Source organism: Thalia democratica, chromosome 6 (genome assembly GCF_965202585.1).
Source record: "Thalia democratica chromosome 6, ktThaDemo2.hap1.1, whole genome shotgun sequence".
NCBI lineage: Eukaryota > Metazoa > Chordata > Thaliacea > Salpida > Salpidae > Thalia > Thalia democratica.
This window is the reverse complement of record NC_139170.1, coordinates 25712860-25740195: the sequence shown is the minus strand read 5'-3', so window position 1 is coordinate 25740195 and position 27336 is coordinate 25712860. Positions and strand designations below refer to the sequence as shown.

Here is a 27336-nt window from a genome sequence, read left to right as displayed (position 1 = left end):
ATGGCATTCAAGTTTCAAAACAGTATTGGTAAAAACAGGTTAATTATAATTTAGCTTTTAAATTTTAAGTGAATAATTATCTTAGTTTAAATCGTTAATTTTTTTAATGATTTAGAGAATACCACCTAAAAATATGCTATGTCTTAAACTTAAAAAACAAAAAAAAAGATAGATAACAGAGAGTTTGCTCTCTATACGTCTGTAAGAACATTTTTACTAATGGTATCACAAAAGTTAAAGGAAAATTTTATTAACTATAATTATTAGTTTATAAGTCGTTCTTAAAAAATAAATATAGCATATAACCTGTCTGTCCTGGACAAGACCTTAAAAGGTATCCGTGGTGTGCGACTCGATAACCGAAAGGTTTTTTCGTGCACCAGGTCCTAGGACCAAATATTTTGAGCGTATTTTTTCTCGTTCAATAAACTATATATTAATTTAGTAAAATAAACTTTCAACCCCAAAATGCATTAATTTGAATTTTTATAAAATAACTATTGTTTTTATTTATTTTGACATGTAAATTATATACATTAAGTTAATTTACACTTTTTATTATACCTGCATGATTAAAGGCTTTTTTAGTCAAAATATTTCCTATTTAGAATTAGTTATTACCTAAAATATAAAGTAGTTAAATTAATCTAGTATTAGTTACTTTAAATCCATTTAAAAAGTAGTGACTATTGTTGGCATTGAGTTAATAAGTCTTGCTTTTTATTTAAGTCTTATTGTTTCAGAATTAATATTGAGTTTGGGGAATTCCATCCTGTTAGCAAGTTTGCTGATGTGACAAGCACCTTGTCATACGAGTTCAGAAAAGTTGATGCCAGCTTATCCGAGTTGGCGCCCTACTTTAAAACGAAATTACCAGACCCAAATAAGGGTTGCTTGTTGACAAGCAAGCTCCAAAATAAGTCATCTGTTAGTTCTTTTTAATTTCTGTTTTGCGGTTAAACAATCACAAGTTTATCTAAGATAGGGTTTCCGAAACTTAGCCATTAAATTGTCCAATTTTTAGTTAAAAAATAATTTTCTCTTGGTTGAATGAACTTTTTACAAGATATTTTATATATTTTTACAAATTGTAGAGCTATTTTTTTTATTTTTCTGTAGTAATTTTATATTTAAATACTAAGTTTTATTAAATGCTTAAATAAAAAAACTGAAAAAATTATGATTTACTTTAACTAAGTATTAGAACTTATCTATTTTTTATTGTTGTATATGATAGTTATTATAATTTAAGCTATAATTAAAACTTTACTTTAAATGATCTAATTTTATAGTAATTAGTAATCTATTTTAAAAGGGTGTTTAGAAAACCTATAACTATTTGTTTAGTTACAAAAGTAAAAACAAAGTAGTTGCTTTGGATATGCAACTGAGACAAGTTTATTTTTTTGCATGAGCTTAATTTTTAAATAAAAATAAGTATTTAAGTTTTTTGTTTTTAGGTTTTAATAGTTTTATAGAGTTTACCTTAGTTATTAAGTTGGGCTTAAAGTTTTGATTACACTATTTTCAAAACAATATTAACCACTTTTCTAATATCGATCCCTCTTTTTCCATATATTATTTCTTCCTCTATGACTAACTAAGTTGAAACCCTTATCTAAGATGTATGAATAATAATTGATTGAATAGGAACAAGACAGCGAACAAATAACTTGATAATTAATTAATAAATGGGCGATTTCTTATAAATGGGGGTGATATTTTTTTAAATTTCTGTCAAGGGGCGTTTATGAGAATGAGTTTGGAAACCTTGCTCAAAATGTTTTGTTATTTATTTTAAAGTTATGTACATTTATGACTTTTAGACTAAGAGTTCTTACTCCTTATTGATTTTTGTATATTAAATGTAATCTATATGTATAATGTATAAAAGTATCTATAATTAAAAAAACGTACATACAGTTACATGTTTCTGTTATAGATTTGTAACAAACTATTTACACGGACTTCTTTAAAAGTGTGCCCTCGTGCTAAAGTGACACTCGAACAAAAGTGTCAACTTTTGCAAAAGTAACCCTTCGTGTAAAAGTGAGGCTTCCTGCAAGAGTGATTCTCGTGCAAAAAAGACCTGTTCCCATCTTTAGACTTTATAAAATTGTGTTTCTTGACCAATGGATAAACATTTAATTGTGCCTCAGTGTACCATAAATTTTAATAGTTAAGCAGGGTTGCCAAAAAACCTTGAAACCTGGAATTTGACAATTTAGGCTATAAAGCCTGAAATTTTAACAGTTTTAATATGTTAAGTAGTAGATTTCGATTTAACACAAAAAATCTATCCCATAGATAATTATTTTTGTCTTCATCAAAAAAAAAATTTTTAACACATTCGAAGTAGCTTTAAATTATCTTTTCAATGTTTTTACACTATTTAACACAGTTTCTTACCTTAAACTTAGCTTAAAACTAAAAAATAAACCCAAAAATGTGCTCTTTTAAAAACCTAGAGAATTGCACGAGTTCACAAAATCGCACGAAGATAGTTTTGCACGAGGGCACAAAATTGCACGAAGACACTTTTGCACTAGCAGAAAATTTTGCACGGATAATTTTTTTTTTAAATATCTGAATTAATTTTTTTTTTTTTTTTGATTGATTTTTTTTAATTATCACTATTACCCCTTACCCTCGGTCGGTAAGTTTTTAGTTTTTATTTTTATATCTATTTTATATATATTTCTTTACTATCACTGTTACACCTAATTCTTACCCTTGGTCGGTAGCTTTCTTTTTTTTTTAAATTATTTTATTAGTAAAATTTTTATTTTTACTATCTATGTTACCCCTAACCCTTATCCTCGGTCAGTGACTTTTTTTGTTTATTAATTTTTTTTGTATTTTTTCTGTTTTTTTTTTAATTTTTTTTTTTGTATTTTTTTACTCTCGTGCAAATATGTAACTCGTGCAAAATTGACCCTTAGTGCGAAATCGTATTAGTGCAATTCTGATCCCTTGTGCAAATTTGTGCTCTCGTGAAAATTTGGGTGCAATTTTGTTCTCGTGCAATTTTGTCTTCATGCAATTTAGACCCATTTCCACCCAACACAGTAGGTATTTTTGCTACATCCTGTTTGATTATGTTTCCTTGTTTAATTACGCACTTGTTGAGTACGAAGTGTGCGTAGATTCGCAAGAGGTTACTGTAGTTCTATAAAAAGTACTTCAAATCTATAATGAAGAAATACAATAATATCAAGGCAAACAATTAGTAAGTGAAAAATAACATGGAAGTAGCTTGTTGTTCTATAATTTTAGAAAGCTGTGCACGCCATACTATTAGAGATTTTTTTTTCAAAGTCTTTGTTAAATATGTTTAATCAGTTTTTATAATTTTTTTTTGAACAGGGTTGCCACACACTCAGGGAACTCAGGGAATTTTCATACTGTAGAAAATCTCAGGGAAACTCAGGGAATTTTGACATTTTTCTTTTAACTCAGGGAAACTCAGGGAAGTTTTGATTTTTTCTCTAAATTTCAGGGAAGTTTTTGAAAATCTCAGGGAAATTTTTTTCTAGATCTAGAATGAGGTTTAGTTAATCCAGTTTCAATATTTTGTTCAAAAGTAGTAATTTTTATTATTTAAGTGGTTATTTAGAATTTTTTTAGCCTTGCGGCTAGTTCTTCAATATTCTTAGTATTAACATTGTAGTTTTTTTTAAGTCTAAAATTTATATTTACTTAAGTTAAATCAAACAGTTTAGAGAAATGAAAGTTGTTGTTAACTATTTATTGAAAAGTTCTAATAAACTTTTTATTTTTAGTTACTTATGTAGTTTAAAAAACACTATTTTTTTAACTTTGTTGCCTCAATTTTGGTTCCATATTTAACAAGGTATCAGGAAAACAGCCCAAGCATTCCTTTCATGTATGATGATATACAGAAGTTAGTATACAAGTTAATGAATATTGTTTTTACTACTTCTTTCATGGAAGCCCATTAAAATGGAAAAAAGCTACTTGAACTAAATAATGTGCATTTTAAAAATAAAAGTTTTCACAAAAAAGATGTAGAGTTAGGATGTGCTGCTTCTACTTTAATTCAAGATTTGCTAAATCAAGGTAAAGTTTCTAACATTTTGTTCAAGTCATTTCACAATGAATGTAAACTTTTTATATTTGCTATAATAAAAAAAATTAAAACAAGAATGACTGTTGGTTTGAACTTTTTAAGAAGGGCTGCTGTTTTAAATCCGGCATGTCTAATTGGAATGGGTAAAGACCGTTGTGTCAGAAAGTTTACAAGGTTGGTTTAACAACTTGTCAGCATGAAGATACTAAAAGCAAAAGAGGGTGATGACAGCATTAATCAATACATTGATTTGTTAAGTTCTTCTAACACTCAAATACTTTTTGAAAATTTTCTTGAAAAAAGTCACAGTTTAGACACCTTTTATTTTGACACACTCGATATCCCAAGCAAGTATAAAGATTTAACAAGAGTCCTTGAGGCTGTTTTTGTGCTTCACAATGGCCAGGCAAGTGTTGAACGGGGTATTTAGCTTAAATAAGAAAGTAATATCAACTAATATGGGAGAGATGACAATAAGGTCCCGAAAAATGATCAAAGATCATCTATATGCAAACAGTCTAGAACCAAGCACAGTTGAACTAAGTTCTGAATTGTTAAAATTTGTAAAATCTTCTAAGGCCAAATATTTAGCATATCTGTTCCAAATAAAGGTGATGCTTTGAGCAAGTTAGGAGAACAAAAAAGTAAACTTACAAAGCAACTCGAATGTTTGAATGAAGACTATGACAAATATACTGCAGATGCCAACAAACAGTCTGATTTAAAAGCAATGAAATTTAGAGGAATAGCTGCTAAGGACAACGCAATTAAAATAGATTGTGTATGAACATCTAAAAAACATTAAAAAAAAATTAATTTTAGATTATTTTGTATCAGTTGTTAGGTATTAAGTTGTACTTTGATATGAGATATTTCTTTAGCTATTTCTATAAACTTTCTTTTTGCAGGTTTTTTTTACAAGAATGTTAAGCTTTTAAGTTTTATTTACTGCATTCAGAACAGTTGCTAGGAAAGACATACAAGTCATAATGAAGTTATTATGTATGCATTTAAGTGAGTTCTTCATGTGAAATTATTATTATAGTATAATTAAATTTTGTCAATTAAAATGTCAAACAAATTAAATTTTATTCTTTTATGTAGAAAGTTAACTAACAAGTTTACACAAAGTTGTGCAAAAATTTAGTTTTTAATTTTTAATTGGTGTAAACCTTTTAAGATTGAGTTTTTGAAAACAGTTTTTTTCATAAATTTAATGCAGAAGCATACACATACAACCTTCCTTTTATTATTAAAGAAGAAAAATGAGAATGAGGTATTAATAATTTGTGTTAGAAGAGAAAAATTTATTTTAGGATTTGAAAAATACTCAGGGAATCTCAGGGAAATTTAAGGTTACTCAGGGAAATTTTTGGTCACTCAGGGAAGATTTTTTGGCTCAAAGAGTGGCAACCCTGTTTGAATTAAAATGTTGTGATGTTTTATGTTGAATATTATGTTTTTAAAAGAAATGTTTTACAAAAAAACTTTGTCATTTATTTTGTAGATTTTTTTTGATTTTTTTAGATTTTAGCTTAGCCACTAGACTCAAACTGACTAAACGAATTTTGTTACCAAGTTTTTCAGCAGTGCTAAATAGTGCTTTATAGCTGATAAATTTAAAATATTTCAAAAAAAAAATTCTTTAAATATTTCTTTTAGTTTTAATTTGAATCTTGTTTGTACCGTCATTCTACTTTTACAAACCTGCAGTGACTTTTTAGGAACTGGAAATAGATTTATCATTAGAAGCAGAGGTGTGCGTTGTGCTCGCCAACATTGTCAGTCCTCACGATTTCTACGTAAGGAAAAATATTGACAAAAGAAAAAATGCCAGCAACAACAAGGTGATTTGTTATTATTTACTGGAAAAAGCCAGTAAATTTATTGTGTTTATAACAATGTTTCTAACTAGTACACAGCTTAACAAGTTTTTTTTAGTACAAGGTTGAAGTTAAAAATTCTACAACCAGCATTGTTGTTGTATAAAATCAAGTGATTATAGTATAAAAGGTCAAATTAAAAAAATCTTAATCTGCAGAAAACGCTAAACGCCCCCACAAGAAGGTGTTCGTTGATAGGGTTGCGGCCACCCGATGGCAACAAAGAGTGGACGGAAGCAACGAGAAAGGGCATGATCAGGCTAGTGATGGCTTCCAGCCCCGTCTACATGAGCGTGGTGTCCGTGGAAGGCGACATGCTGATGGTGGATTTGGTGAGGAGACCCGGAGACGGCCACGGTCCGGCCCACGAGTCCGTCAGAAACATGCTCGTTTATTACGACCTGGCAAGGTTTGTGTGAAACAATTTAAGGTTTTGAATAACTTTTGTTTACTGTTTGAAATTTTTAACTGTGCTATTTGAAAGCATGTGATTAGCTTATTATACAAGTTGTAAATTGAATATTAAAGTTAAACTCAAAATACTATAGTTAAATAGCTTTTATAGTTATATAGCTAAATTAAAATGCTATTCAAATGTCACATAATAATAATTATTATTTTTTTACTATATGGTCTGCTCTTTAAGTGAGAATACGTAATGTAGAACGATTGCTAAAAACAGGGTTGCCAAAAAACCTGGAATTTGAAAATTTAGGCTCAAAAACCTGGAAAATCTGGAATTTGAGAAATTTTGAACAAAAAACCTGGAAAACCTGAAATTTTAAATAAGTTTAACATGTTAAGTAGTAAAATTTCAATTTGACACAAAAAATCTATCATATAGATAAAAAAATTCGTCATCTTCAAAATTTATATTTATTAAAAAACACATTTAAAGTAGTTTTACAGTATCTTTTCAATGTTTTTATACTAAATAACACAGTTTCTAACCTTAAACTTAACTTTAAACTTTAAATAGACCCCCAAATGTGTACTTAAAAACCTGTAGAAAATTTGCCAAAAACATTTAGAACCCTACCCTGTTAATAAAAATATAAAAATGCTATTTATAAAAGAAAAGTTTTATATTTGAAAGTTTCTTAAACTAAGCTAACAAATCTTAAGAATTTATTTAGCCATTGTATTTTTTTTCAAAAATACTTTATTTCATCAAGAACAAGGTTCGGCAAAATGCAGCCCTCTAAGCTAAAATCAGCGTCTTCGAATAAGTACTTTTCAGCTAAAAATATACCTTTTCAAAACAAAAAAAAATTACGTATTAAAATCTTACAATTAAACTTTTTGTTCAATTAATATATTTAATCACAATTTTAGTTTAGCAACAAAAACATTGGCGAAAGTCTGCAGAGCAGAAGCCTGGACTTTCGTTTGCCGTGAGACAAGCTCAAGTTTAACAAAGGGTTGATCATGCCAATTCGATCATCAGACCACAAGCTTTCGGTAGACTGAGGTCAATAGACTAAGTCTTGCCTAATGAACAGTTTCTTAAACGTTGCGCGGAAAAAATACAATGCTGATGACGTCACTGATCATTGCCAGCAAATGGGTGCTTCATGTTAAAGCATAATAAACCGTTTGTAAATTAAAGACTGCATGTTTCTTCCATTGTGACTGAGTGATAAATTCTATTGAGGACAAAACCGGTCTCAGTTTACCGAATGCTTGTGGTCTGATGATCGAATTGGCATGATCAACCCTTTGTTCAGGGTTGCCACTTTACCTGGAATTTGAGAAATGAAACCTGGATTTTTTTCAGTTTGAGTTATTATTGATTTTTATAATATATGTTTTGCTATTTTAGTTAAAGTCAATTTTTTTACAGAAGTTAAATAATCTATTAAGGGATAAAATTAAAGTTTTGATATAAAAATTGTTGTGAAAGAAAAGTTTCAATAGAAGCAAGTAGAAATCAAAGAAAAATAGTAAGTTATAACAAATCTTAGTTCTGCATACTTGTTAAATTTTATTTCGGTTCTAGCACTTACTTCTAGAATTTAGTTCTTGTTTAAAAAAATATTTTAACTAATTATTGCAACTTTTAAAATATAAAATAATCATTTAATAAAATAGTTTAACAAGAATTAATGAAAGATAACACGTTTAAGCTAAGAAAAAACGTAAGTAGACTTGCTATTTATATTAAACCAACATAAAGGCTTTTGAACAACCATCTTAGAATAGTTTAGTACAGCTTCCAACATAATAAAATAAATTGCAATACTTACAGTTACTCTTAAGTAATCTATATCTTTTGAACAGCAGTTTTTTAATAATAACTTATAACAACTAAAAATTATAAAAAGAAGATGTGCTTTCAAAAACCTGGAAGAAATTTGGAAAACCTGGAAAAATTTTTGAAAAAACGAGTGGCAACCCTGTTTGTTAAATTTTAGTTTAGAATATTATCTTTGACTGATTACCTTTTTTAATAACTGCATCCTGCAAGCAAGTTTTATAGAAAAAGTTGCTTGCATTATAAACTGCCGATTCCTGATCTGGATTATATTTAGTCTAGCTAAACTATGATTGGTATTAATTTTTATGATACATCTTTCTTTGAACTTTTTTTTTATTAGGTAGCACTACAAATTTTTGATTATATAAGTTGTTGACTTAGTTTAAACAACTTTGAAAATATAAATTGGTTTTATTAATTAAAAATTAAGGGATATTTAATACAGGTTTTAATAATAATATCCGTAAATAGAAATAGGAAAAATGTAAAATTTTAACTTTTGCACAAATAAAAATGATAAAATAGAGTTAACTGATATTTTAATAATAAGTTTTACGTTTATTTTACTAACTATAAAAAAATAGTGAAAACCCGTGCAAACTCTCTGGTGAACTGGAAGAAAAGTTGAAAAAGAAAACATTTCGCGCTTTTAAACCACCACCTACATTGAGAAAAGGTGACAATAAAGAAGTAGTTCTAAGTCATTTGGAATCCCCGTCCCGGTAAGTTAATTCTTATAAAAATAATAAACTTAGTAAATCAGTATATCAAAATTACTTTTTGTTGATCCATTTGAAAATACTTACTACTAGCATTTTAAGCAAATGAAAACTTTAAACTTTATCAATAAACCTTTGCTTCTAAGTTTCAATTGCTTAAAAGATAGACCATCTTAAAACTTTTAAAAAAACTTTTCTGGGCTGGAGATCGAAACTGAGATAAGTATTTAGTTTCCAACTTGATTTGTTAGTAGCATTGCGTTTGTTTAACATTTAATTGAATTAAAAAAGGTATTTAAGTAGTTATAGCACAGCATAATGTTTGTTGTCTTATGTGTTCATGCTCTTCATGAGAAACATAATGTGTTAAACAAGTATATTTATAAAATTAAAACTTAAGACTGCAAATAAACTTATAAAAATTTGTCTGTGCATTTATTTCAATAGAACTTTTATTTCATTTATTTTTTTTAAATTTTGTAAACAGTATAACTTTGTTTTACATTAGTTTTTATTTAATTGATAATGAATACATATGTTTACTAATAGCTTATCTTATCTATTTTGGAAAGCTATTGATCATTGTAATAAAACTTAAGAACTTCAGTTGTCAACATTTCATTTTAAAGTCTTCATATGCGCACTGTTCTGAACTTTTTTTGTATCTATCATAATTTATTACTATTATATTAAACATACTTCTAAATTTGTTTCTGCTTCATTTTTAGTATGTATGTTATTTTTAGGTTTGATAACTTCGATTAATTTTTATTGATTCAATGCAGAATCTCCCAAACTCAGTTTCATAACCTTCGACTAGGCAGAAGTTACAAAAAAACTGCCCTTCATAATTAAATATCCACCATCTACTTTTCACCCCTTACTAATTATTGCCCACTGGTAGCCAAAATCGCTACCAAAGGGGTGATATCTCTAACTTCGCGAAACCTTGGCCTAGTTAGTACCATGCAGATACGAACAGCTTCTAATAAACCAATTTAGCTGAGCACTTAAATTGTTTGTTCTTTGTTAACAACGTACTTTTATTCTAAAAAGAAAACAGTTAATTTGAGCTAAATGTTTCAAACGTTAGACACATTTACAAAATGTTATTAGTAGAAACTGTCTTAAAATTTAGTTTTAAACATCATTTTGGTTTCTTTGTTCCCCCTCTTTTGATGTTTTTAATTTCATAATATTTACAATGGAAAACGTTTAGAAAATTTAAATTAAATAGTTGTTAAAAAGTTTTTTTTTACATAACAGTAAGTAGCTTCTCATACTAATTAATTAGTTCAATAATACTTATAGTTTTATTTTTTCACTTGTAAGCAAATAAAATTTTTCTTATTTCGTTCTTTTGTTTCAACCTTTTTATTTTGTTATAAATAGACTAGAAATTAATTGCAAAATTAAACATTTCGTATGTGAAAAGTGATAGCTTTTGTTATTTATGTTGTATTGTTTTTAGTGTTTTTTGATACAGTTGTTTCATTTAAGAAAAGTGTTCAACTTCTTAAAAAGTTATTAAACAAAAAGCTCATGAGAACATAAAGTTGAGTTGTTCAATGCAAGTACAGTTTAGACTTAAATCTGTATAGCTCAGGGTTTCCCAAACTCATTTACTAAATCGCCCCCTTTTCAGTAACTTGAAAAAAAATCGCCCCCCACGATTTTACAAAGTAGTTTTTCTTTTGAGTACAAACTTTTGAGCTAAAAAAAGTTGTGTACGAAATGTAATTTAGTCTTGTACTTCTTATGCACGCACTTTTGTGTTCACAGGGCTTGAGAAAATAATTTACAGTTATTTTCTTAGAAGCCCAGTAAAGTGTATCAAAATACTTAATTATTAAAAAGCCTTGAGTAATCTGTAATCAATCCTGTTTAAATATGATCTGTTTTGAAACTATTGAAACTTTTACGTCAGTGGTGGACAACTTTTGTAGTCAGCAATTCATATTTACTAAAAAATATTTTCTATTTTCAACTCGTTAGAAATTGTAATTGCGGGCTGCATGATTTAGAAAAATTACAAATAAGAAAATTAAAAAACTCGAGCAAAATTGTAATAAAATGATTTAGTATTATTGTGATCTAGGAAATACTTTTGTGAACTGAAAACGAAATGAAAGCGTATATCAAAATATTAAATATCAAAAAACTAAATTTTATTTATTTTGCACAAGTAGTTTTCAATTTACTTAGCGGGTCGAAATTCGACTGGATCTGCGACTGGATCTGAGCCGTACGTTACCCACCTGAAATTTTAACTTAAACCTGACATTTTAATAATATCTCATATAAAAAATTTCGGACATTTAGAAGTTAATACTAAGTAACTTATTTAAGCCGCACAAAATACTTAAATTACTTTATAAATAGGCTTTTTTAAAATATCTATACCAGAGATTAAAAAACTATAAAAGAATTAACAGTTTATTTTACACATAATGTTATAAATATTAAAACATTATTTCTGATCTTTTTCAAGGAAGTTTGACCGACTGGTTGATTATCTCACATGAAAAGTGGTTTCATCAACAGCTTCAGTTAATGCAGTAAATTTACTAATTTTAATGCTAAGATATATTGTAAGCAAGTTAGTTGTAAAGTTAAAAATTTAATTTTTAACTTTTTAAACTATTTTTTTCGTAGTAGAATACCATGAAATAGCATTTGACTTGGAATAATCTTTAGGGAACTAAACCTTAATTCTAACAATTTTTTTCTTTATTTAAATTCAAAAAAAAATCCAATGTTTTACAGTTAATTTTGTGAACAGAAAGTAATCAATTAAAAAAAACTTTTAACTAGGTTTAAATTTTGTTTTGTAACTGTAGCAGTCTTTTTGATGGCTTATTTAATTCTGTTTAAAAAGTTTTTTTTCTAGCTATTAGCCTACAATAATTTAACAGAGGAAAATTGTGAAAAACTAAAAGCTAGTGTTGAAGTATTAAAATAAACTAAGTATATTCTAATTGCTAATATATATTGAATTCAGATAAAACAAAAAACAGTTGTATTAATAGTTTAAAACTCCTTATATTATAATAAACTTTTGAACAATAATAAATCAAGTTAGAAAATAAAATTGTGTTTAAGAAACTTTTAAATGAAAAAGTAGATGTCATTTCAAATAGAGACCTCAAATTTATACTCTTTTAAAACCAAAAAAATCTTTTTAGAAATAAAAACTTTAATGGTTGTCAAAATATTACAATCAGATAATAGTTTTATGGTGATATAAGTTGTATACAGATTAAACTAGTAATAACAAAAACCTGTCAAATAAAGGTCTTTCAAACAAATATTTTAATCACTATGCTATAAAAACTTTTAGTGTAATGTAAAACAACGAATATCAACTACAAAATTAACCAGGTCAAAATAAAATTATTAAAATCTTTAAAACATAAACCATTTAATAAATATAGTAGACTTCCGCTTGAGTTCGCACTTTGAAAAAAATCAAAAAGTGCAAACTCAAAAAATTATTACCATATTTTTTTTTACAAAATGAGAAATTTCAATATGTTATATTCAATGATGTTATGAATAAACATGAAATCCACTAAAACATAAAACAAACTTTCATTAAAAAAATAGATCTATATAATCTATTAAATATTATATATATTTTGTTTTATTAATATTTAGTTAGTAATAGACTTTACTTAGTTAAATTTAAGAAAATATAAATTTGCACTTTTTTTTGGGTAAAAAGTGCGAACTCAAGAGGAAGTCTACCGTAAATAATATTTATTAGGCATTATGCAAACCTGTTGTAGAATAAATAGCTTAATAAAGTTGTTATTATAAAAAGACTACTTAAATACAATACAAACCAGGTTAAATAAGAAATACTTCAAAAGATCAAATAAAATTAAAAAACTTCCATAAAATAATGTCTGCTACTGAAGTCTTATATAATGTGAAGGATGAGGAATATGACTGCTTGCAAGTTTTTCTAATCTGATTCTTAATTAGTAAAATAGAGCCTTAAGTCACCTCCTTTATAAATATTTAGATTAGACCTTTTGCTCAAGATGTTGATAACTGAACTTAAAGCTTTCTCAACAACATAGCTAGAAGGAAAAGCTATAAACAACAATCTAAATTCCTCTAAAATGATTGGATACTTTTGCCTTAGTTTTTGTTGAGTCCAAAAGCTTTCATATCGTTCTTTGGAAGAATTTACTTTAAGTTCAAGGTCAGTTTGTAAGTCTGAGAAGGTTTCCTGTAAGTCGTTTACTTCAAAAGTATTTGCCTCGAAGGGATCCATACTTTTATCTATATGATAGCTTTTTTGTGTCAAATCTAAATTTTACTACTTAGAATGTTAAAATTGTTAAATTTCCAGATTTTTTCCAGGTTTTTTTTTTTGCTTAAATTGTCAAATTCTATGTTTTTCCAGGTTTCTAGGTAAATTGGCAACCCTGTATAGTTTTATTTCTTAGTCTAACTTAGTGACTTTTCAAAAAGCAACTGGAAATATCATAAGGTGATAGTTAGTAATAAATAACATAGATTTTTACAAACCATTTATAACCCAAACATATATGTCAGGTTATAAAATAGTGAGAGGGATTCCAATCGTCTATGATATATGTAATTGTTAAATATGGAAATATATAAATGAAAATATAGTATTTACTTGAAAGTAGGAGTCATAAGCACTAGATTTTTTTCTTTTTTTTTCATAAATAAAATAAACTTTTTTGTTTAAGTTTTACCTCAGGGTCATATAATTAATAGCAAGCTAAAAATAGTAAAATAGCAAGAAAAAAAGTAAAAATCTTATGATAACCCAAAATTTAAAAATCGCCCCCTTTTCGCCCCCTTACTAATTATCGCCCACTTTGGGAAACCCTGGTATAGCTTGATACTTAAATGTACTCATGACATCATTATCTTAAAAGAAGTAAACCTTATTACGTGCCTATATAATTTATTGTTTGTTTTAAATCTAGTTAAATAATTTACACAACATATCACATGTTAATAGATGAGACATAGATAGTGAGTCATAGATTTAATTAAGTTATGCTTCTCTTAATTCTACTTTTGTAAGGGTTAGGTTGCTAGTAAAAATAGTTAGATGGTTTTTACTCGTTGAAATATCTTCAACTGTTCAATAAAAGCTGGGTGAAAGAATTTAAGATTTCAAAAGTTTCTAATACATATAAAATACTTTATAAGTTTTAAACAAGTTTTACTTTTTTAATGTTTAAAAAAAGAATTATTCTTAAGTGCAGTGATAGGCAGCCTTCGGCCCTCGGGCCAATTGCAGGCCTAATAACCAAAATCTGCGGCCCGCAAGGTACTTTTCAGTTCATAATATACCTCTATAAAAAGTATACAAATTTGTTTTTGTGTTAAAAACTTTTAACTAGGCTAAATTAATAACTACTCTTTATTAGTGCTCTTTTATTGCTTATTTCATATTTTTTCTAGTTTAAAATAGTATTTTTATATTGATTAATACAAACGTTTTAAAATAACTGTTCCCCGCGAGCACCTTTTTTTAATAAAATTGGTCTTTTACTTTTCAAAGGCTTCTGACCAAAGTTGTCAGAACACTAATGTTGTTATTGTAATTAAGTACCTGAGCGTAATAAACTTTTGTTTGTTTTAATTTTGAGTTTCTTGCTCGAATAAATAAAACAGTTAGTTTTAACAAGTATGCTGCCGACCCCTGCTCTAGTGTTTATTTTATTTCCATACTTATATTTTGCTTATCGTAGTTAAGCGGTAGGACTTAATGATTTTAATGTTGATAAAATAAAATAAATGTTTTGAGATAATATGTAATTAAAACTTTAAGGTGTATTATGCAATGTGGAAATGTTTATTTTCATATTCAATATTGCAACACGATAATCTTATGTCAACTACAAGTTCAACCGCAATATAATTATGTTCACCCATGATAATTCCTTTGTGCAGTTTGAAATTCTTACACACCTTACCCGGTAATTGTGGATTTCCTTGATTCGAGACAAGACAATTATGTCAAATTTTACTGAAACGCTTCTCACAATTATGAACAGCTGTGTAATATTGTCATTGTTTGTAAAACCAGTTAAAATAAAAGTTCAAGCCCTCTGAGTTGTGATGTTAGCTCTATAGCGAACGGCGGGTTTTCCCAATTAGATTAATTCTTCAAACTTTATTATATGTTGTTGACCTAATCGATCATTCACATATTTAAGAAGAGCTTTTTTAAGTAAATTTTATATTAAAAGTTGAACTATTCAAGATAAATTTTTTGTTATTATCAAAATCCTGTTGCCTGTTACTTTTATATAATTACAACTGTAAGATTTTGTAATTTATTTACTTAGTTTGTCAGTAGCTTTAAAATTGTTGTTTGGGTCATAATTACAGCACTGCTAAATTTTTTAAAGTAGATACATAAACTAATTTTAAAGCGATTACTACTAAAGTTTTAGTATTTAGCTTTATTTGTCAATACTATTTTTAGTTTCTCTTGTATTCTATAAATCTAGAATTTGAAAAACTATTTTCAAAGCTTCTTATTACTAAAATGCTAGTTTTATTAGTTTTTAATCTCAAACTAACTACTGTTTAATCAAAACTTTGTTTACCTTAATATACATCTAAATGAGAAAGCAAGTTAACATTTAGTATATTCTTACGATGCGCTATTGTAAAATCGTTAAACTTACATTCTTATTCTGATTCATCTAAAACTCCCTCCTAGTTTACAGGTTGTCGTGCTTAAGTTTCATTGTTTAAATTTATAACGAAAATTATTTTATTTGGTTTATCATCTTTTTAAACCTTCTAATTGCTTTCAAATAATGTTTCTTGACCTTCCTTTGTTTTTTCGATATGATTTTAATGACTCTATCGTTGATTATAGTTAACAAACATTATTTATCTTTCGTGGCAATACAGATTTAGAAACAAAAGCAACAGTTTAGTTATTTTGTTAAAGTTATTTCGTTTAATATACTTACAAATTTCTGTACAGTTTACACGGTGTAGTATAAGTTCTACACAAAGAATAATTTTTCAGCTTAAAATTATTAATTGCTGTTACTCTTTAATGTTTTATTTTTACAAAAATTTTTTTAATTTTAAAGCGTAAAACAGTACAGTATTTTAATAAAAGAAATTATTAGTTTCTAAAGTTCTGAAACATTTAGTTAAACTATATTGATCCATCAATGTTATAAGATATTATAAGCCTGAACTTGCAACGAAATATTATCTTATAGTACAAAACAAAAAAAAACAACTCTGAAAAAGCTACAACAAATTACTTCAATTTAAGTACTTGGATTATAAGCATAAAATGACAACTTACTTACGTACAGAAATAAAAACAAGTTTTGTATAAAACAAAAATCTACCTAACTTGAAGTCTTGTTATTGTCAAAATAAGATTTATATACATAATAAATAAAAAAATTAATTAGTAAAAAAATTATGTATTTAAGAGAGTAAGCTGCACTACTACAGTTATTGAAATATAATTTAACATAACCTAGCCAGCCGTTATACTCTAAAGTTAACTCACATTTTCTGATGCAAATTACATTGTATTAACTGTAGTTGGTTTTAAGTTACTGCATTTTTTTTTGTACTCACAATGTTTAAACATTTAAAATAAAGGCAATACGGGTAGTACACTATGATTTAATAGGTTTCAGACCGTAATTTATATCAAATGCAGACACGTGAAATCAATTCATGTATTTTATTTAACTTAAATTTGAAGTAGTTCTTCTGTTAGCTTTGGCTATCTTTATCTTTTTTAGGTTTCAGTTACTTCAGATATTTTGTACGATCTTTGCCGTTCTAATGTTGTAAAGTTTGTTCCAGTTTGTTTCATATCTAATGTTTTCAATTATCAGTTGTTTTCCGACATCAAAGCGCAGTTTTATTTTAACAAATTTGTTGTCATTGTTATGACTATATGACCTATTTTTAAATATCCTATCAGTCGACTTATATTGTGTTTTGTGTCTTTAAAATAAAATATATTTTTACACTATACTCTGTAAAATTTCTCCTATACTGTATTCAGGTTCGGATTTGCTTACACCACAATTGCTATGTTTATAATTGTGAGTTTCTGTGAAATTATTTCAAATCATTTTTCGTATATTTTTATCAGCAACATTTCAAAGGATAAGCAATTATATGTTTTTATTCAACTTGTCAAACAAAATAGAGATGTTTAAGTCCGCAACTAAATTCTTATTTTGTTGTATGCTGCCTTTTTCGAACTTTTAGATTTTTCAAACGAATATGAATGTTGTTTCATAGCAATTTCCTTTTAAGTTTTCTAAAATTTATTTCTATGTATTGGTAGGTACATCTCTGATTTGAAGAGTAATTAAATTTCAAAAAAGCTCTTGATTTCTGTCTACATAGTAAATTCATAAGATTAACTCCTATAAGTAGAGTTTTAACTAGTTTCACTGACTATTTGTTTAAACTAGGGTTTCCAAATGTGGACAATATCATCCCAAAAGGGGAGATTTTGGCTCTCAACTGTGTTAATTAGTAAGAAGGCGAAAAATTTAATTCGTAATTAACTAGTAAAGGGGCGACATCTAATAAATAGAGTTGATTTTGTTTGAATTTCTTGCAAGAGGGTGTTTATGAAAATTAACTTTGGAAACCCTGGTTAAAACCATCACATATTTTTTAAGCAATTCGCTTATGTTTTTGTATTTACTTTTTCAGTAACAAAAAGAACTGCCACTGCTGCTTTAAATTTAAATTATACCATAAATCAATTTAAACTTTCAAATTAACAAAAATTGCATTTTTTAAATTCAAAAGACCATGCACAATTTTTTAGAATAATTTTACGGACTCAATTTTTGACTCACACAATTATTCTCAACAGTTTCACAGTGCAGTTGGTGGGCGGTTACACGAGCAAATTGGAAATTTTAAACGCTAAAATAAATAAATTTGTTGCAAGCAGCAGTTCGGAAAGTTACCAGATGTGCCTTCCTGTTGTCGGTATGCCGTGTCTCGCTCATTTCAAACCTTATAATCAGTGGTTCAGAGCGAAAATCACCCTAGTTGATAAAGAAATAGTGGGTTTTTATTACTAGTTCCTTTTTTTTACCTTTTAGCCTTATAGTTTCCTTTATAACGTAAATTTAGGACACTTACTTTTATTAACTTAAGTTATATATCTGTTATATTATAAAGATCAAATAATATTGCATAGTACTTAAACAAAGGTTGAGGTTGTTTATGTTGATTACGGAAATAAAAACAAAGTTAATCTCGATCGTTGCCTGTTAATACCAAATGAGTTCATGCAGTTGTCTTACTGTGTAAGTTTTTCTTTATACCTTAGCACTACATTTATTTGCATTTTATTTTTATAGTAATTTACACTTATTTTACTGTTACGCTAGTTATTATAACTTTTTAGTAAAATGTTTAAAGTTAGTCTATACAGACTTCAGGTTTTTCTTTGGTATGTTAAAAAATAAATAAAATTTAATTTGTAGTTTGTAAGTTCAACATTTAATTTACACTTTTAACAGACTTATGAATGTAGGCTGCACAACATAGAGAGCAAGGAAGCATCTGATTGGCCAGAATCAGCTAAATCGCGTTTTATGGAATTATGCGATGCTACTGAACTGGTCATGCATGTGTTGTTAGTTTCATTCATTTTAATAATGCTTATTATCTAAAAATCTATACAATAAAAATGAATAAATTAAAACTTTTAGTATCGCAGTATATGGGTTTGCTTATGTGTAATAGGGAATAGAAGAGTATAGAAGACGTTTTAGATTAATATAAAAGCGAAATAAAACTAATATTTTATTTACATAAACTAAAAAGCACAAAGATACATGACACTATACTAAAACTACAATTGAACACAAAAGAAGAATAAGAATACTAATAAGTGTTTTAGAACTTAACGAAGCATATTTTATTTAAATCTTACATACTTATATAAGTAATGACACACATCATTACCATTAATTCAACTGCAAGAAATTTCAAGTTAAATGTTTTTTATAAGCATTTCAAAAATGTACCTCCTTGTAATAAAAACCTTTATTTTTAATAATATTTGTTTATGATACTTTAAAGTGTAAAATTTATTATTATTTTTTTTTTTAATTCTGTATTTATTCACATTCTTTAGATTTATAAAATGAAAGATGATTTCATTACATTAGGGCAAATGTTAGTAGTTTAAAATACTAAGTAAAAAAATGTCTTTATCACTAGAATATTTTTATTGCTTTTAACAGCTTCTAAGTATCGATCAAAATTTTAATGTGAAATTTCAATTTGCAGCAAAGAAACAAACGACTTTTACACAGTTGACTTGTGTGACAAGAATGATTTGATGAATGAAAGCGGGGATCTAATCAACACAAAAACATTAGCTGAGAGGCTTGTACACGAAGGACTTGCTTCTTATGTTCATATAACAAGTAATTTGTTTAAGTTATATTTTAGAAATTCCTGGTAACTTAAGGCATAAAAAATTGAATTTACTTATGTACAAAGTTTTAACTTCGTAATTTTGACAAGTCTTACGTTTTGTTTACTCGTCTGTAACTAATAAACTAAAATATCTTGTTTATCTAGATTCTAAGTGTCTATCTAGAAAATGATCATGATTAAAAGTATAATTTTTAAGATAAAAATTTGAAAAACTTTATAAATACCAAATCAGCTTTTAAAAAATTGTTCTAGGCTAGGAATTTTGAACTTAAAATTTTAGTCTTGCAGTTAAAGGTGATTTTGAGAAAATACTGAAATTCCGTTAAAGCTTAATTAACTTCTTTAAACACTTAGCTTTTATAACATTTTTATTTCATAAGTTCAAGTTGTTTGTTGATTGTAGCATCTTTACTTCTTATCTAAACACAGTTTAAAGCTACCTATAAAATAAAGTTAAAGTACAGTCATCTCATCTCTCGTAAAACTACGCACATTGTGTCCACAGCAAAAGTAAGTAACTAAACGAGAGAACGTAACTAAATGAGAGGTAGCAAATATATCTACTTAAGGCTGTTTTCTTGTAAATCATTTGATTAAATACAGTTTTAGGACGTTTTCCTTCATTTTTGTTTGCAAAAATAGTTTTCATTTAAGTTGTACATATGTAAAGATAATTTTGATAAGTGGTGTTTATGTGTATACAAATTATTTTTTTACTTTCTTCATTGCCCACCTAAGATCAAACTTATCTTGCATTTTATTAGATCAGGGGTCGGCAGGTAACTGGTTCTCGCGGGCCAACTTTCAAATTTCAAAAATTTCCGCCGGCCGCAGTTTTAGTTTTAGTCAGTTTTTATTTTCAATCGGTTTTAGTCACATTTAGCTACTTATAGGGCTCTGGTCTGGCCTATTTAAAATATATTTTTATTTTAGAGTCTAAAATTGGTATACAATATAATACTTATGTCCTAATACTAGTTTTATCGTTACTTATTTTTATAAATTTATTTAAATAAAACAACAGTTTTGTTATTTTCATTACCACCTAACTCTTTAACAATGAAATAAGCAATCTATCAGACGTTTTTTGTTTGAAAAAAAAATAGACGATACTTAACAATAAAAGATCAACTACATACACAGTGATGCAATAAAACAATTAATATAATTTGATATCCATTTTCTCTTCTAGTTCGGTTTCATAAAGTGTTGTTTTTTCTCTTTCTTCCAGTCTTTTGCCTTTTGTAAATTGGCGTTTCACGTAGTAAATTACAGGCAACTCTCACTAACATCTGTAAAAAACTAAGCTCAAAAAAAACAGATGTGGATCACTTTGTACACTTTTTATATAATCATCTTATATTTATTTACTTGTTATTTTATTTTAAGTTGTTGAAAATAATTTTTATATATTCAATACATTGCACAGCACATATTTAAAGTTTCAGTTATTTGTTAAATTAACTAAAATATAAGCAAAACATATATTATTAATTTTATTTTAAACAGCGCAAGTTTTTTAAAAAACCCTTAAATACTTTAATAGTCTATGTATTTAAAGTTTTCTTGGTTGCAACTTTTTGAGACAAAAAAGTTACAATCAGTTACATCAAACCAGTCAGTGTTTTTAAAAGATAAAAAAATGTAAAAAAGCCAAGATTGAAAAACTTTGCCATTTAAACAAAATAATTTAAAATTAGAAAAGTATTTTAGTTTTAGTAAGTAGTTTTTGATTTCTTTGCAAAAACTTGAAAAACTTTTGATAAAAATTAGTGGCAACCCTGAATAGTTTACAGGGTTGCCATAAAATTAGGCTAGCACGAACAGTTTTGGCTTCTTTTTTGACGACTTAATGTTGCAGCAAATGTATCCTATTTATATTTTATCAGATATTTTTTCTGGATTACAAATTACATAGTAAGTTTATAAAAAAAGCCTCTTATGAGTTTTTCTGCTACCGTTTTTTTCGAATTATATTGTAAATGTTTCTAATTTAAGTCAATTTGTTAAAAAGCAGATATTAATCAAACTCTGAAGCCGCAAACAGTTGTTTTATCATCATCTTGTAACAATGAGCAAATTAATGCACAAATTGATTTAAATAAAATTGAAGAAAGCGTTGCTCAATTAAGTGTAAGTGATTAATGATTATACTTTTAAAAAATTTTGAATTGATATTTTTTATACCAAGTTTTTAAACAGATATATTGTAGTTAATTATAGTTTTAATTCCAGATAACTGTTTGTTTCTTAAAAACTTTTTTTTGAAGAAAATTATATGGAGTATAATAAGTGTTTTACCATCATAATCTATATTAAAATATAAATGCAGTCAAACGAAAAAATTGACAAAGAAAAAGACGCGAGCGCAAAAGAAGAAAACTCGAAAGTAGCCTTGGTCGATGTGAGTGATAGCATATCGGATTCACAGATAAATTCCGAATGTTTCGTCATGCCCGATCGCGTGAAAGACGACGGGAGATATTATGATGTCAGAGTGACGAGCGTTGAGAACCCTTGTTCGTTTTACGTGCAAACGCAGCAGCAATGGGAATTTTGCAACGAAAACGTCATCAACCCTCTGCACAATTACATGAAAGTTCAACCTGCAGAGGTTAGTATTTTTTATTGGGCATAAATAAGAGTGTTTAATTATTATATAACGCAATGTAGTTTTATATTAATTATATTTTAACCCATGATGTAACCAAACTGCAGCCTGCGGGCACTGATAGCAAAAGTCTACGGCCCTTAAAGTACTTTTCAGCTTTAAAAAAAACTTTTTGCACAAAAGCTTACAATTAGTCTTTTGATGCATCAATTAGTAATAACTGCTGCTCGTAAAGATTTTTTCTATACAATGCGGCCCGCGAGCAATTTTTTCTAAGAAATTGATCTTTCAAAAAGCAGCCGAACCTTTGATGTAACTATACCTTTGTTAAAATGATTCACAATTTAAAAGTATGTACTGCTAAATTAATCTTTTTTAATTAATTTTAATGCAGAAATTTGATGGAAAGCCAGGAAAACTAGTTGCTTGTTTTTCATCGGATGAAAAACGCTGGTGCAGGGGAAGAATACTGTATAAAGTCTCAAATGAGGTAAATTTAAATTAAATTAAAGTTTTTTTTTGTAGCTTTTTGATTTTTTGTTTCAATCTCAGAAGTTTCAAGTTCGTCTGGTGGATACGGGATGTTTGGAAGAGGTTGAATTGAAATTTGTCAGGAAACTTCCTGAATATTTCTGCAAAATTCCTCCGTTTGTCACCAGATGCTGTCTCACTAACGTCATTCCAGCGGGCAATGCTGAACAGTGGACAAATACTGCAAAGAATTTGCTGAAAGTTTGTTTAATTTAAGTTTACATTTACAGCACAAATATATGTAAGAAGGTTTTGTAGTATGAACGCTTGAAAAGATTAATAACTGAATAAAATATATAAGTTGTTTTTAAGATCGGTAGTTAGTTTATTCATGCATAAGAATGATCTGACTTAATTTTCAAATATATTTTTTAGTAGAAAAATTATTATGTTTAGTTTAATCACAGGGTTGCCACACACTCAGGGAATCTCAGGGAATTTTCAAACTGTAGAAAATCTCAGGGAAACTCAGGGAATTTTGGCATTTTTCTTTTAACTCAGGGAAACTCAGGGAAGTTTTGATTTTTTCTCTAAATTTCAGGGAAGTTTTTGAAAATCGCAGGGAAATTTTTTTCTAGATCTAGAATGAGGTTTAGTTAATCCAGTTTCAATATTTTGTTCAAAAGTAGTAATTTTTATTATTTAAGTGGTTATTTAGAATTTTTTTAGCCTTGCGGCTAGTTCTTCAATATTCTTAGTATTAATATTGTAGTTTTTTTAAGTTTTAAATTTATATTAACTTAAGTAAAATCAAACAGTTAAGAGAAATGAAAGTTGTTGTTAACTATTCATTGAAAAGTTCTAATAAACTTTTTTATTTTTAGTTACTTATGTAGTTTAAAAAACACTATGTTGTACTATTAGTTCTTACTTTTTAAATAATAAAGTTAATTGTTTTTTTGTTTACAACTACTTGTTTTCAGTAAAAAAAAATTAAAATGAATACAGATTAGTGTTGTATTACTTTTGTTAAAAAAATAGAGGTTACATTTTTGTTTAGTTGTAGAGTTAGGATGTGCTGCTTCTACTTTAATTCAAGATTTGCTAAATCAAGGTAAAGTTTCTAACATTTTGTTCAAGTCATTTCACAATGAATGTAAACTTTTTATATTTGCTATACTAAAAGCAAAAGAGGGTGATGACAGCATTAATCAATACATTGATTTGTTAAGTTCTTCTAACACTCAAATACTTTTTGAAAATTTTCTTGAAAAAAGTCACAGTTTAGACACCTTTTATTTTTACACACTCGATATCCCAAGCAAGTATAAAGATTTAACAAGAGTCCTTGAGGCTGTTTTTGTGCTTCACAATGGCCAGGCAAGTGTTGAACGGGGCTTTAGCTTAAATAAGGAAGTAATATCAACTAATATGGGAGAGATGACAATAAGGTCCCGAAGAATGATCAAAGATCATCTATATGCAAACAGTCTAGAACCAAGCACAGTTGAACTAAGTTCTGAATTGTTAAAATTTGTAAAATCTTCTAGGGCCCAATATTTGGCGTATCTTGAGCAACAGCGCTTTGCTAAAAATGATCCAAATAAAGGTGATGCTTTGAGCAAGTTAGGAGAACAAAAAAGTAAACTTACAAAGCAACTCAAATGTTTGAATGAAGACTATGACAAATATACTGCAGATGCCAACAAACAGTCTGATTTAGAAGCAATGAAAGAATTATTAGCAAGAGGAATAGCTGCTAAGGACAACGCAAATAAACTTGAAAATAAAATTAAAACTATTGATTTAGAAATTGCATACTTAAAAAAACAGTATTAAGATTTTTTTATTAGGTAATGTGAAATTGTTTTAAAATCAAAATTATGTTTTCAGTTATTTAAAATAGATTGTGTATGAACATCTAAAAGACATATTTTTTTTTTTAATTTTAGATTATTTTGTATCAGTTGTTAGGTATTAAGTTGTACTTTGATATGAGATATTTCTTTAGCTATTTCTTTAAACTTTCTTTTTGCAGGTTTTTACAATAATGTTAAGCTTTTAAGTTTTTGTTACTGCATTCAGAACAGTTGCTAGGAAAGACATACAAGTCATAATGAAGTTATTATGTATGCATTTAAGTGAGTTCTTCATGTGAAATTATTATTATAGTATAATTAAATTTTGTCAATTAAAATGTCAAACAAATTAAACTTTATTCTTTTATGTAGAAAGTTAACTAACGAGTTTACACAAAGTTGTGCAAAAATTTAGTTTTTAATTTTTAATTGGTTTAAACCTTTTAAAATTGAGTTTTTGAAAACAGTTTTTTTCATAAATTTAATGCAGAAGCATACACATACAACCTTCCTTTTATTATTAAAGAAGAAAAATGAGAATGAGGTATTAATAATTTGTGTTAACAGAGAAAACATTTTTTTTAAGATTTAAAAAATACTCAGGGAAACTCAGGGAAATTTAAGGTTACTCAGGGAAATTTTTGGTCACTCAGGGAAGATTTTTTGGCTCAAAGAGTGGCAACCCTGTAATCATTACTGTTAAAGAATAGTATACCTGTTAAAGCACTACAGATCACTGTTTAACTGACTCTTCATGTAAACAGAAAAAGTTTCGTTCTGTTGCTCGTAAACATCTGTTCAAATAAAAATATTAACAAGTATTAGAGTTAAATTAAAGTTGTTAGAATAAAGTTTTCAAGTTAGTTAGTTACTTAGTAAAAAATTTTAAATAAGATAAAATGTAAGTATTAATTTTGTTACACAGCAATCAGTCATGGAAAGTTTGTACAAGAAAGTCAAAGTTGAATCGTTACCATGTCAACCCAGTAGCTGGATGCCGACCCCTGTAAAATTGTACTTGCACGGTCGCCCCTCGCAACCGGATTCGAGCGACCCAGTGACAACTTGCGATGAAAACGAAGTGGGTCGCATTTTGCATTTGGCGGGTGCCGCGCTGAAACCCCTAAAAATGATTAAAACCGGAAAATTCAAAAAAGTTCTTGAAGTTTACCGGAAAGCCGAAGAAAAATATCAGCGAGAATACGACGACCAAAATGAAGATTTTTATGAGAAATTTTCTGGTGAGCTTGATGTTGAAGTTATGATAAAGTTAAAAGACAAATGTATGGTAAATAATCTTGAAACAAAAGTTGGTCAAGAACCTGTCATCGCAGAACAAATTGATGCTGATTCATTGAAAGAAATTTCCGATAAAAGTTCTGTAAACTCATCATTTGTTTTATCAGCGAAGGATGAAAACCTGATAACTTTTTCATCTGAAGAAGAAGGCGAGCCCCCTTTTAAGCTACCGCCAGCCCCAATCTTCCCTGACAACAGCCACTTTGCCTGTATAGTTACCCATATCGAGAAGAGCGACCTCGTCTACCTGGTGCCCACTCTGGTCCCGACCGTTCCCCCCACCAACTTCGACCCTTCAATCTGCCCGCCCCTGGAAAACGCCGCCCCCAACACCCCATGCCTGGCCCCGTACTCGAAAGACGACTGCTGGTACAGGGCGGTGGTCACTCGGGTCCACGACCGAACGTGGTCGACCATTTTCTACGTCGACTACGGCTTCAGCTGCAGATTGGAGGTGAACAAGCTTCTGTGCATGCCCAACGAGTTTAGGGAAATTCCCCAGCAAGCAACATTGTGCAGGCTGGCGGACGTGAGAGACGTGCAAGAGAATGACTTCCACGGCGAAAGCGATTACGTGTCGGCGGTGGCCAACCTGATCAGCTCGCGGGAGCTGCTGTGCAAAGTCGAACGAAATTGTCATGACGACCGCTTGGTTCAGGATTCCACCTGGGTCAGGTTATACCTCGAACACGAGATAGGAGAAAAGGAGTCGCTAAGAGACATGCTGGTTGATTACCTGGACACCGCTGAATGGTAACTTCATTAAAATTTTGTTTCTTTTTCATGGCTTGTTTAAATTGGGTTCTTTTTCGTCTTTGCAAATAAAAATCGTGTTAAGGTTATAAGAATTCTAATCTTGCTCTATGTCTGAGTTAATTATTATTCGAGGTATTTTTTGTGAGGTATTCGAGGTATTTTAACTAGTTAAAAAATAATTAAATTTATGAAATATTAATAATTTGTTTAAAAATTTAGATTTTTGTAGCAAATAAGCGATGCTAATTCTTTAAATTAGAAAGAAAAAGAAAACAACTCAAATTTTTAAATTTTATTGTATAAAACAGTGTTTCACTTGTTTGAAATAAATCAAACGAGATCTTCAGTTGAATTTTAAAATCTTTTTGTATAAACATGCAAGAAGACATTAGGCTAAACCTGAATTAAAACTGGCATTTATGTGTAAAAAACAAACAAAATAAAACTTTTATTTTATATAATATAAGATATTTGATTTGACTAACGCGTTTTGGTATGTGCATATATTGGCGTCAAAAATTTTTTAATTGTTGTTTTTAAAATTACAATAAATACTGGTGCGACTATATGCAACTCTATAAACGTGACATTAGACCTTGCAAAAAACGAGTTCTAACAGTTCATAAAGAAAACATAGAAATTAGATACAGTAACCTCTCGCATCTTTACGTACTCATGACGTTACGCACTCTCGGTCAGTTACGCATTTTAGAATCCTAAAAAATTCAAAAAAATAATATTTAATTTTTTTTTATATTGCACAAATTAGGTTTATTGTATATTTTTATTAAAAATATGTTTTTGAATTTTAACTCACCTCTATATCTTTAGACTTTGTAAACTTATGTTCCTTGATTACTTGATAAACATTTAGTTATACCTCAGTATATCAGAAATTTTGTTAACAATAAGAGATTA

At 28.2% G+C, this 27336-nt stretch overlaps 1 protein-coding gene across 1 annotated transcript; it reads left to right on the top strand.

The window, feature by feature from the left end:
* Window positions 1-26419, top strand: LOC145838908 (RING finger protein 17-like). Its single transcript, XM_082946529.1, has 14 exons — window positions 1-38; window positions 744-927; window positions 5815-5937; window positions 6132-6382; window positions 8815-8952; window positions 17837-18032; window positions 18183-18278; window positions 18495-18610; window positions 19270-19409; window positions 21440-21555; window positions 21755-22036; window positions 22428-22523; window positions 22586-22765; window positions 25289-26419. Exons 1-14 carry the CDS (start codon window positions 1-3, stop codon window positions 26417-26419), a joined length of 3087 nt encoding a protein of 1028 aa, XP_082802655.1.
* Window positions 26420-27336: the final 917 nt, after the last annotated feature.